Raw genomic sequence first — 12,696 nt, 5'->3', positions numbered from 1 at the left:
ACATTTAAAGTGCTATTAAATAAAAAAAAAATTTTAATTGTCTTGTGCAGGATGGATTGTGGCTCATTTCCCAACAGCCCTCTCTTATTCAGGGTTACCAGCGAGCGATTCTTACTCCAAACTATATGGAGTTTAGCAGACTTTATGAAGCTATGGTGAGCTGCTGATTTAATTTTTTGGTGATACATAAGTATGTATTTGTTACAATATCAACATACATTTTTTGAAAGATGAATCAAGCACTTTCATATTGTTCCTTATCTATGTAAAAAGTGTCCTGGGGATAGGTAAATCTGCATGTGATGGTTGTCATGACAACACTGGATCATTGTTTGGCACATCTTTAAAGCAAGCAAAAAAGACATTTTTGAAACAATTTTCTTTTTTGAATGAATGAAAAGAATATAAATAGTATAGAAATGTTGAATAACAAATCTTTTTTCATAGACTTAAATTGTTTGGTTTTGCATTAATGGTAAAATGAGTAATTCTGTATGGAATTCTTGTATTGTAGCTTAGAGATCCTGTGGATAGCAATGATCACCATGGATGTGTGTTACGGCTCAGTCAAGCCATGGGGAATTTGACAATTGTTCAGAAAGGAGAAAGAGATCTTATTTCAGATGGAGAAAAAGGTAAATGAAGTCTTCAGCTGTATGATTATTTTGTTTTTTAGTGGGTTTTTTGTTTTTGTTTTTTTAAGTTGTAGTCCATCTGTAGCTGATTCATTTGATTCAAGGATTGACTGATACAGTTTTGCACAGCACTTTAGATGCCTTTTGAAGCTTGATGCTTAAAAAAGCTGTTGTGATTTTTTAGTGGCTTTGATGTGCAAGTCCTTTAACTTCCCTGTTCCCCTCTTTAAAATGGGCATAATACTTATCTACTTCACATAGGTGTTGAGAAGCTTAATTTTTTTTGTGAAGTTCTTTAAAATCCTGAGATGAAAGGAGTGCAATTATAAGTTCAGTGTATTTAACATACTAGTTCCAGATGGATTTACTCAAGGGAAACTTAGTTGTTTCACTGTGTATTGATGTGACTGAGGAATGAAGATGTGTTGAATGGCTCCATCAACTGCTTGATCACCTGATATTATCTATCCTCTTTATAGATCTGCGAACTCTTTATCAACAACGCTACAGGCAGTGATATACATCACTCATATCTATTAGACTTACTGTACTTGCAACATACTTTAGACTTAGCAATATTTTTGCTAAATTATTTGTAGATAACAATTGCCCCCTTCAAAACTTCTATTTTAAAAAATTGTTAAATTTACTACTTAGCAGTTTAAAAAAAGGAGTAGTTGGCTTGATGCCACGATTTTTCCAGTAATCAATAGAAAATTAATTCAAACAATGCCGTAATGCCCGAGTGACTGTGTGATCATGGTTTACATAACAAACAAGAGAGAGCTGAGGTTTACCAGGGGCTGATATAAACTACCAATCTCTGACAAGCATATATGCAACTTTAACAGTTATTTTATGAATACACTGTCAAAGTCAGAATATCCTGACTTCCAGTGTATGGCTGTCCTGTGGGTGTGCTGTTAGTTGCCAACAGTGTTTAGAGCAATGTAGGATTTTTGCAATATTTGTTTTTCTTCACTGCTTCCTTATTACATACAGGTGTTTTCCTGGATGGTGGAAAGTTGAGGGAATAGCTCTCTGTTCTCCTTTTGAAAATTGCCCATGCAGCTTCCCACTCCTTGGATAAGTGCATCCTCAGAATGTTCTAGAAGATTGGGCCACTCAGCGTTCCCCCTCTCCACCCCCCAGGATTCAGAGGCCATAAAAGAGGGGGTGCCCCAACTGTTCTCCAGTGCCTTTTAACCACCAGGTGTGCAATGAGCTCAGAGCAGATGTGGTGTTTCCTAATTGTTTCTCTCCTCCCTCCCCTGCCCGCTCTATTGAGTACTATTTTTTCATAGTTGTATGGCCATTCATTTTCTTTTTCATTTTAAAAAAAAAAAAACAAAACTTTTTTCAATTGCCAGGCCATTACATGTGTTGTCTGAGGCCCAGCTGTGTTAGGTTGCTTCCCTTACTTGTTATATTAGTCCCATCAGACCATATATTCAATATTTTCCCTGTCTTGGGTCCTTTGATGTCTCAGGCAGCGTTATTGATGTTGCTAAGAAAGCAGCCTTCAGGGATATGATGTCTGTTACAAACGTCCATGTTTGTTTGTCTGTCATGCCTGGAAAGAGGTTATAACCAATACAAGTATTCCGTTTGCAAAGTGCATCTCAGACTCCTGTTGACAAAGAGGTTCTTTGAACTCAGCCAGTTGAGTCTGGGGACTTCTGGCAATGTTAAGAGGATCTTGATGCTGCAGAACTGCTTCTCAAAATTGCATTGAGAGGGGAGGCACTGCTTGTTGCTTTTGTGCTGCAGCTAAGGACCAATCTCCATACCATGTCTCTCCAAAATCTTTAGTCTTTACTTCTGCTGCTTCATTTGTAATTGTGGTCTCTTGGTCTGATGTAATTTTTTATCAGATGAGACAACACACATGATTATTCCAGTCTGGGGAAAATCCATATCATCGGATTAGGAAAGTGCGCCCTGGGCATAATTCCATGTTCTGAAAAATTTTGTACTCCTGCTTCCTACTTCTTTTTTTTAAGTTGCCATCTTCCAACAATCTTTATCCCCTACATACGCACACTCCTGCCAGTTGATGTTTATAGTTACCAGTCTGTTGTAGCTCAAGTCAATCTAATGGCCAGTTAGATGAGCACGAGTGAGGAGCTGGGCTCTTGTTGGTCATGATCCGATGCGCTGAGGCTTTGCAGGACTAAACCCAGAGTTCCATGGCAAAACACCTCAGTTTTATAGTTATAAATTCCCATTTGAGTCCATGCATTTTGCAATGTCATCCTGTAATCGTTAGTCCTTAAGTGGTATTAATCTTGGGGTTTTCTGCTGTTATCATTTAATGGTTATTGTTGGGCTTCCCATTGTTATCTTCTGTTTGTTGTCTCACCTTCGGGGTGCCTGCTTCACCTCTGAGGTCATCCATGCTGCTAACATGTTTAGCATCGGATACAGTGGATGTTTCCTGATTGTCTCCTGGTTTTTCCAAGTCTCTCACTTTTTCTTGACCATTTGGACATTTGTGATGGCTTTCACACCTTATCTTTTACTGACGCATGCGTTCCTCATTCACACAAACAATCACTTACAGAAACCTTCAAAGGTACACAAACAGCAGTATTTCATATTCAGCAGAATACATTGTAAATCAAGCCTTGCCAAATCTTATAACTAAAACAATTCACACTGGGGCTTCGGGCCTTCAACTTTCCTCTAATCTCTTTAACATAAATGCAATACAAGATCCTGTCTCTTACTTACTAAAACCTTAAAACAAAGAAATGTATATTTAACTAGAGTGCCTAATATGTAATACATATAGGAAACCATAGTAGACATTATAACTTATCCTAAAACAAAAGGATGACCATAATCAGTCATAAGGATTGTTCTGATCTGTCATTCCTTTCTGTTCTTCAAAAAGGGTGGCTGACAGGATAAAATCAAATCATACATTAATTCTCATAGTACAATTATAAAATTCTGCTCCTATACTTCAGCCTACATATTTAACACGCTAATCCTTATTGTTTAAACACTGCAGTTTCCAGACCTCATCCTCACCTCTTACACATCTAGTGAAAAAAATTAAAAACTAAATCTGAATATGGTACAGAAAAGGTAAAAAAGTTGGAATTTTGAAGATAAAGCCTTCAGGCTGCTTTGTGCTTAGTTGGTGCAGAGTAAAGCTTTGACCATACAGCTGTCTGTAGCAGTGAAAACTATAGCTTGATGAGCATTATTTTTTTATCAATTGATTGCTATGGCTAATTGCATACTTCTGTTCAGATGATTGTAAAGCAAATATAGTCATCACAAGCAGCCTTTTCCTTTGGTATTTGAGTCTGAGTGACAGACTAAAGAAGCTCAATCTATTTAGCTTAACATGGAGAAGGTCACAGGATGACTTGATCACAGTCTATAAGTACCTACATGGAGGGAAGGTTTCTGATAGTAGGGGCCTTTAATCCAGCAGAAAAAAGCATAGTGAGGTCCAGTGACTGGAAGCTGAAGATAGACAGACAAATTCAGAATAAAATAAGACATGTATTTTTTAACAGTAAAGGTAATTAACCATGGGACTTCATGGATTCTCAGTCAATGTATTTTTAAATCAAGGCTGGATATCTTTGTAAAATATATGCTAACGCTCAAACAGAATATATGGGCTTGATGCAGAAGCCATTTGATGCAATTCTGTGGCCTGTTACTCAGAAGGTCAGACTAGATTATCATAATGGTCCCTTCTGAGCTGTGAATTGTTTATTCACATATATAGTTCTCTGAGAAACCAGTAATAATTCTCTACTGTTTTTTCTGGGGAGTGAGAGGAGTTGTAATGTTTTTAAAAGTCTCAACTTCAGGTGTGCACTGCCAATTGCTTAGTGAACATAATTGGCAAGGCTTTTAATTAAGTTTTATACTCGTTTTTTCTCTTTTCTTTTGCAATTCTACATTATAGCCTGGTCTACAGTTGTTGAGTTCCTGCTCTACAAAGATGTGCCCCACCATTCTGTTGATAGGTGATATCAGTACCATCACTGATCAGGGCAGGCGTGAGTACTCAGCTTAAGGGGAAAAGGTAAGTCAGCTTTTATTCAATATGGCACAGCTCTCTAAGGTTTTCTTTTTATTATTCTTTGGAGAACTGGGCAATAATAAAGTGTGGTTATACCGGTTTTTGTTCCTAACAAGTTTAAAATTTAGTTAGGTCCTAGAAGTGTCTGTATTTTGACTCTTCTTTAAAAAAATAAAATAAAATAAAATAAAAATTTATTATGTTTTTCTCCAACCCTGTAACAGTTACTGGCTTCCCTCCTCAAAGTATAGCTTGAAAAGACACAGTCTCTCTGACAAGTAGCGAGCTAGCTTCTTCCCCAAGCCCTCTGCCAGTAGGTAGCAGCAGCATACTACTGTCTCCATTTCCTCTCCTACTGCCTGGAGACGTGTATGAGAAAGTAGGAAAGCATCAGGTGAGGGGAGTATCTTGCTATTGAACAGAGGTTAAAAAGCTACCTCCTGGCATAAGAGTCAGTCCACTGCCACTCAAGCCTTGAATTAAAGGTCCCACATCCTCCCCCTGCTCCCTTTATGGCTGGATAAGTGGCTATTCAGCTGCTTGTTAGAGTCCCTGTCTTGCTTGGCTGCTTTTGCAATGTCCGAGCCCATCCAATAGTCTTCTGGTCTTTTAATCAGAGGACAGGATGTTTGTTCCCTTTCTGCATCTCCAAGCTAGACCTGATTGAGAGATTGCAGTTCCAGTGCACTGATTCAATATACACTCTACTGAGCACAGCCTATATTCTCCCTGGCATTATTTTATACCACCTGCCATCAGAGCAGCTCCTCAGTTCCTGCCTCCATCAAAGAAACAGAGATGACTGGAAAATTAAAATGAAATCTGACTTTTTATTTTTTTATTTAACTTTCAAACAATTGGTTTCTTACTCTCAAGGACCTAGCTAAATTTTAAGTGTGATTAGGGAATATAACAGTATAAACACCCTTTAAATAAAAGCCAGCTTACCTTTCCCACATCACTAGATTGATTACTCCAGCCCTAGTCATTAGCATTTATATCACTCTTCTTTTGCATGCTGGGACATGTCGCTGGGATTTCTTTGTGGACCAACCTGCAAAAGAGAAAAGGTTAAAATGTTACTCATTCAGGACCGGCGCAACCCATTAGGCAACCAGGGTGCTAACATTTGGGAGGCGGTGACCGCGGCGGCCGGATCTTCGGCCTCCCCGGGTGGCAGTATTTTGGGGGCAGGATCTTCTGCTGCCTCTGTCGGGAGCATCATTTCGGCGGCAGGACCTTCCGCCACCTAAGGTGCCAAAAAAGCTGGCGTGCTCCTGTACTCATCAGTATTAATAGTTGCCAGATCAAATAAATGTATTTATTGGGGATTTCATTCAAATTGGAATAACTTTTTTCTTAAAGCTGAATCTTCCATTTAGTGAAGCAAAATGGGCCTGGATAGCTATCTGAAGTGGCCAAGTAAGTTTTGTGTGTGAAAACTGATGTTGTCTGAGAGAAACTTTTGGAAGAAATATAATTCTGTTTGGGGCCAGACAGTATGTGAGACCTGCACTTTACAGCACCTTTCATCTGAGGATCTCTGATTATTTTGAGAAGGTGGGTAAGAGACATTGCCAATCTGTGTCATTCGCAGATTTTATATTTACTTCCGGATTATTGATAAAAATGTTGAATAGTGTTGAGCTTGTAGCTAGAGTCCTAGTAGAAACACCTTGTTCAATTATGATTTGTAGATGAGGAAACAAGCACAGAGAAAGTTAAGCGACTTGCCTGATCTATTACAGACAGGAATTAGACAAGCATAGTCAGGAATGTGACTCTGAATTTGTGTCTTGGTCTCTAGCCTCATTATACATATGTCACTTTAAATCTTTACACTAGTCATTATCTTTACCAGTGTTACTTAAGCATTTGGTCATAGCTAGAACTTGCCCATATCTCACATTTAAAATAGGAATAAATAAAAATAAAAAAAACCTATGAACATGAATATCTAAAATTAACCTAATAATTCTGATTAACATTTTATAAATCAAGCATTGATGGCATACTATGAATAACCTGAGTGTTGCTGTGTTGAATATTTCCATGCATTTTGATTTTTCTGATTATATCATACCCTTAATAGCAAATGCTGTAAGACTGCTTGCTTATAACCTCCTGTTTTCACATAACTTCCTGATTTTAGGGTGAAATTATCCATGCTTGTTATTAGCAAAACGATTAAATTGTTTTTGGAATTTTGGAGCACCTCCAGCCATTTTGATTTTTTTCCTAAGCATAGCATCCTCACAGGAGTCTTACTCTGAGTTTTGAGCACCTAGTTTGCCACAGAATAGGAACTCCTTCAGTTCAAAACTTCTTGGCAATGGTAGCTAGGCATGAGGGTTCCTATCTAATGTGCCCTCTTAATATCTAAGCACCTAACAATTTTTAATGTGTTTTAATCTCAGTATATCTTTGTGAGATAGGGAAATGCCTATTTTATAGATGGGAAATACAAGCACAAGAAAGACTAAGTGATTTGCCTAGGGTCACATAGGAAGTCTGTGGTAGAGCTAGGAAATGAACCAGGTCCACTGGACCAATTGAACCACTTTGCTCCTAATCTTCTCATGTCATACACTCAGAGTTTAAGGCCAGAAGGTGACTGTTCAATCACCTAATTTGCCCTACTGTGTGACACAGGCTATTAAATTTCACCCAGTTAGTGCTATATTGAACTCAATCACTTGTTTGACTAAAGCCAATCTTCCAGAAAGGCATTTAGTCTTGGTAGATTGTTGCAATGGTTCATCACCCTCGCTGTAAAAATGTTGTACCTGACGTAAGTTGAATTTGTCTGGCTTTGGCTTCCAGCTGTTGGTTCTTGTTAAGCATTTCTCCTATAAAAAGCCCCTTTATACCTCTTATTTTCTCTCTGTGAAGGTACTTACACAGTGTAATCAAATCACCTTTTCATCATCTTTTTGATAAAATGAACAGATTGAGTTATTGGAGTCTCCCACCATAAGGCATTTCTTATCTATCCCTCCAATAATTTTTGTGGCTCTTTTCTGCACCATCTCCAATTTTTCAACATGGTTTTAAAAATGTGGGCACCAGAAGTGGACACAGTGTTCCAGTATCTGTTTCACCAGTGCTGTGTACAGAGGTAAAATAATCTCTGTACTCCTATTCACTTCTCGCCTGGGTATAGGTCCAAGGATCGCATTAGCCCATTTTGCCACAGTATTGTGCTGGGAGCTCATGTTTAGTTGTCCACTGTGGCGCCTTTTCAGAGTGACTGCTTTTCAAGATGCACTTCCCCATTCTGTAGGTGTGGCCTGCATACTATGAATTTGGATGTATCAAAATGCATTTTGTTTGAATGGCCTAGGTTACAGAGAGATACATATTGCTCCGTATGACTACCCTGTCCTCATTATTATTTACCTTTTTGCCAATCTGTGTCATTCACAGATTTTATATTTACTTCCTGATTATTGATAAAAATGTTGAATAGTGTTTAGCTTGTAGCTAGAGTCCTAGTGGAAACACCCTATTCAATGATGATTCTCCATCGACAACTACTTCTTTAGGTTTGTCAGCCAATTTTTAATCTGTTTAACAAGAGCTCCATTAATGTTGTATAATTCCAGTTTTATAATGAGCATCATGATATACTAAGTTAAACATGTTACAAGAAGTCTAAGTTTATTATATCAATGGAGTTATCATTATCAACCAAATTTACAATCTCTCCAAAGAATGGAATCAGGTTTCTTTGCCAGGACCTATATTCTATAAAAGAATGTTGACTGGTATTCATTTATATTCCTATTGTTTATCAGTTGAATCCCATATCAGCTTTTCTGTTATGTTTTCTGGGATTGATGTCAGGCTAACCAGCCTGTAGTTACCTAGATTATCCTGCTTGCCGTTTTTGGATATTGGCGCATTAACATTCTTCCAGTCTTCTAGAATTTCCCCAGTATACCGTGATTTATTATAATTAACATTGGCAGGTGAGAGATCTCTTCAGCCAACTCTTTTAGGACTCAAGTGCAAGTTATCCAGGCCTGCTGATTTTAAAATGTTTATGCCTTGCAATTCTTGTCTAACATCCTCTTTAGTAACTAATGGTCTGGAAAATACTTTATTCTTTTATGATACATGTGCATCATCCTGGTTCTTTCCAAATGCAGAACAGAAATATTTATTGAATTCTTTTCTGCACCGTTTAATAAATTTTACCACCTCTGTCCAGTGATGGGCCAGCACCATTGCCACTAGCTGCCACTGTCCCATGCAGGGCATGTGGAAGGTCAACCACATGGTCGTCCCTGTCCATTTTTACAAAGATCTGTTGCTTAGATTTGGCCTCTGGGGAAGAGCCCCAATCTAAATTCTTAGTACTGCAGAACCTGTTTCCAAGACCAGGTGACCTGCGGTTCCTTTGTGGGGGTCAAAGAACTAGCCAACTGAACTAGCCAAATTTTTGAAAAAGCATGACAAAGACATATCCTCTGAGGCGCTGCTAGTCCATCAGTTTGTGCCTTTGTTGTTGCTTGGAAGTATTTTATTCCTTTTTATTTATTTTAATTTTAAAAGTTCACAGATCTTAATACTTGTCATCAGCCTTATTTCTTTTCGCAGTGCACTTACTGCAGTGTATCAACCTATCTTGAAACACACCTTGAGTTACTGAGTCTCTAAGACTGAGACTTGTGAGGATGATGGTACCTTTTCCCATTATTTGTTACGTACATGGAATTCTGCTTCTTTGAAGCTTCCTCAGATTTGTGTCCCATCATCTCTGCTTATGGTTTTGGGGGGGCACTTTTGTTACCTTCTAGGTGGTGTGTACATATGAGGCTTGCAGAAATCTTTTTACTTTATAGTTTAATTTTATAATTAGCTTAGTTTGAAGAGCAGTTGCTTCCTGTGCAATTCAGAACTGACTAGCAGGCTAAGGGACTGTGAGGTAGTGGCAGATGGTGACACACGGCTGATAAGCAGGGGCTTGTGCTCAGCTGCCACTCAATGGCCAAAATAAAAGCTTTGAACAGAAGATTTTCCATCCTGCCTCCTGCCAAGAGTTCAAGACCTTCCAGTGAAAATCCTGTGATATATTATCTTCAGAATAGCAGAATTAGTGATTTTCCCCAAAATTATATCACCTTTGTCACACAGCTAATGGAAAAAAAAACTCTGACCTTTGAAGCTTGACTCACAGATAGTACACACTGAGAAACGCATCCATAACTGAAGGTAGAGGGAGGAGTGATTGAAAAATTAACTTCTGGGCATGTTGTGGTGGCATCTGCAAAAATGTTATTAGTGATTAATGAATCCATGCCCTCTTGATGACACCAACAAAGCACAGTTGCTTGGCCTGATGAGCCCAGATGGATTACTGCTTAGACAACTGGCAGGAGAGAGAGGAGCTGCCATGGTATAATCCCCCACTCTGAACCTTAGCGTCCAAAAGATGGGGTACCAGCATGAATTCCTCTGAGCTCAATTACCAGCTCAGAACCTGTAGCGCTGCGACCAACCAGGAATTCCAGTCCTGGTACACTCTGGTCCCCCCCAAAACCTTGCCCGGGGACCCCCAAGACCCAGTCTATCTGAATCTTAACACAAGGAAAGTAAACCCTTTCCCTCACCGTTGCCTCTCCCAGGCTTCCCCTTCCTGGGTTACCCTGGAAGATTACTGTGATTCAAACTCCTTGAATCTTAAAACAGAGAGGAAAATTCACCTCCCCCCCCTCCTCTCTCCCCTCCCAGACTCTCCCTGAGAGAGAAAGTAATCCTGACACAGGGAGGAATTAACCTTTCTCTCCCCCTTCCCTCCTTTCTCCCCACCAATTCCCTGCTGAATCCAGACCCTGTCCCCTGGGGTCTCACACCAGAATAAAAAAAAACAATCAGGTTCTTAAACAAGAAAAAACTTTTAATTAAAGAAAGAACAAAGGTAAAAATTATCTTTGTAAATTTAAGATGGAATAGGTACAGGGTCTTTCAGCTATAGACACTGGGAATACCCTCCCAGTCTAAGTATACAAGTACAAATTAAAATCCTTTCAGCAAAATACGGATTTGAACTCCTTCCAGCCAAATACACATTTGCAAATAAAGAAAACAAACATAAGCCTAACTCGCCTTATCACCTAGTACTCACTATTCTGACCACATAAGAGCCTGTATCAGAGAGATTGGAGAGAAACCTGGTTGCACGTCTGGTCGCTCTCAGAACCCAGAGAGAACAACCAAAATCTAACAGCACACACAAAAACTTCCCTCCCTCAAGATTTGAAAGTATCCTGTCCCCTGATTGGTCCTCTGGTCAGGTGACAACCAGGCTCACTGATCTTGTTAACCCTTTACAGGCAAAAGAGATATGAAGTACTTTTGTTCTATTAACTCTTACTTATCTGTTTATGACAGGAGCTCATAGTATATTTCTTTGCCACACCCACCAACAAAGAGAGAGTACAGCCTTAAAGCTGAACTGGAAAGGGTGTGATTGTGATAACCGGATTTTAAATGCTATTGTTTAAGCACATGCAAATAAATTTCCCCAATTTTTCATGCAAATTGCTCCATTTTCTAAATAAAAAGGTGCAGTGGTTCCTCTTGCAGAAAATTCAAGTGAGAGCAGCTCAGATATTTTAGATGAACAGTAATGTTCAGGGGTCTTGGGGAAGTCAAGGCCAGGACCCAGAGGTGGCCTTTAGAGACTTGGGAGCCAGGGGTTGATGTCCCAAGTAATTGCTTCCGATCTGGGAGAGGCTTTGTGACCCTTGCCCCATAGCCCAACAACAAAGAGAGAAGAAGGTGAGTCTGGTTGTTTGCCTGGAGGAGGGGTTTTGGAGGGGATGTGTCTGAATTCATTTTGTTTTCTTTTTATTTGCTTTATGAGCCCTTGCATCTCAGTATGTCTAGAATGGAGGAAAGTGAACCTGTGGGCAGTAGCAGTTAGATTACAGCTGAACTGTTAGCACGCCCATACTATCTTGAATTCATTCCAAGAAGCTGGGTGCCTTCAGAGTGAAAATGCAAAATCTAATACTGTAACCTATCCTTTCCATAGTAACACTGTCGACAAAGAACAGAAGAAAATCTCAGTTGCAAAGGTCTGAACTTGCCCTTCCCCCTCCCCCTTATTCCTCCCCCATAAGAAAATAACTTTAAATGCTATCTGGAACCTATTAAGCACAAGCAATCTCTTCCCTAAATAAAAGGGAAAAAGCACCCCCCATCTCCTTCCCCACAAAAGTAATGCAACATAAAGGTGTCACAATTAACATTTATAAAAATAGTAATACCCATTGCTTATATAGTTTATCAGTAGATCTCAAAGCACTTTATAAAAGGGAGGTAAGCATCATTCCCATTTTACATATGGGGAAACTGAGGTACAGAGAAATGAAATGACTTACCAAGGTCACCGGCAGGCCAGTAATGGGAAAATTCAATTTCTATAGCTACGTTAACAGAACATTAACAGCACTTTGCAATAATTTCTCCTCATTCCTATAAAATGTAATTAGTTTTGCAGACAACCTTTTGTGGGAAGTGTGGACTACTTGAAATAGCCTGATGGATGCTGGATTCCGATATTAAACTTGTTACAAATGTTCTGTTTAAAAAAAAATTGTTCTCTCAATCATTTCGTGTTGAGCATTGTATCTGTAGACTGAGTGGGTATTAATGTAATTTATATGGTATCCATGGTAATATTAGTGCTATCTGATGCACACAAAGTAAAAATTTCAGAAGAATCTTTGTCTCATTTTCCAAAGTGCTTGAGTCTCATTAATGTTCAGTGGGACCTTGGCTCCTAAATTACTTTTAGATGCTTTTAAAAATTTTACCTGCAGTCCTTTCTCCTGAGAGTTTACAGTGTGTTAAGAGACCCAGAAAACTTCTGTGCCCTAATCTTCTGTTAATTTTTAAAAAATTACCTACCCCCTTTTATTGGGACAGTTAATGCAGATATTATAAGATCTTAGTATTTTGATTATTATTTATGGCCTTTGAAAGGGATACGTTGATCAA

At 38.9% G+C, this 12,696-nt stretch overlaps 1 protein-coding gene across 5 annotated transcripts in view; it reads left to right on the top strand.

Moving 5' to 3' along the window:
• Positions 1-12,696, top strand: part of NAXD (NAD(P)HX dehydratase) — an 82,885-nt gene that overhangs the window by 57,397 nt on the left and 12,792 nt on the right. For 4 of the 5 annotated variants that reach the window (XM_050948893.1, XM_050948874.1, XM_050948883.1 and 1 more), the window contains 2 exons: positions 51-155; positions 515-635. In XM_050948893.1, the coding sequence (XP_050804850.1) occupies positions 51-155; positions 515-635 (226 nt within the window). Of the gene's footprint in view, positions 1-50; positions 156-514; positions 636-4,569; positions 4,690-12,696 lie in introns of all 5 variants that reach the window. The other variant, XR_007773782.1, reaches the window with a different exon arrangement.

This window comes from Gopherus flavomarginatus, chromosome 1, assembly GCF_025201925.1.
Source record: "Gopherus flavomarginatus isolate rGopFla2 chromosome 1, rGopFla2.mat.asm, whole genome shotgun sequence".
NCBI classification, from domain to species: Eukaryota; Metazoa; Chordata; order Testudines; family Testudinidae; genus Gopherus; species Gopherus flavomarginatus.
Note: the sequence above shows the minus strand (reverse complement) of the source record. Positions and strands in the feature narration are given on the sequence as shown.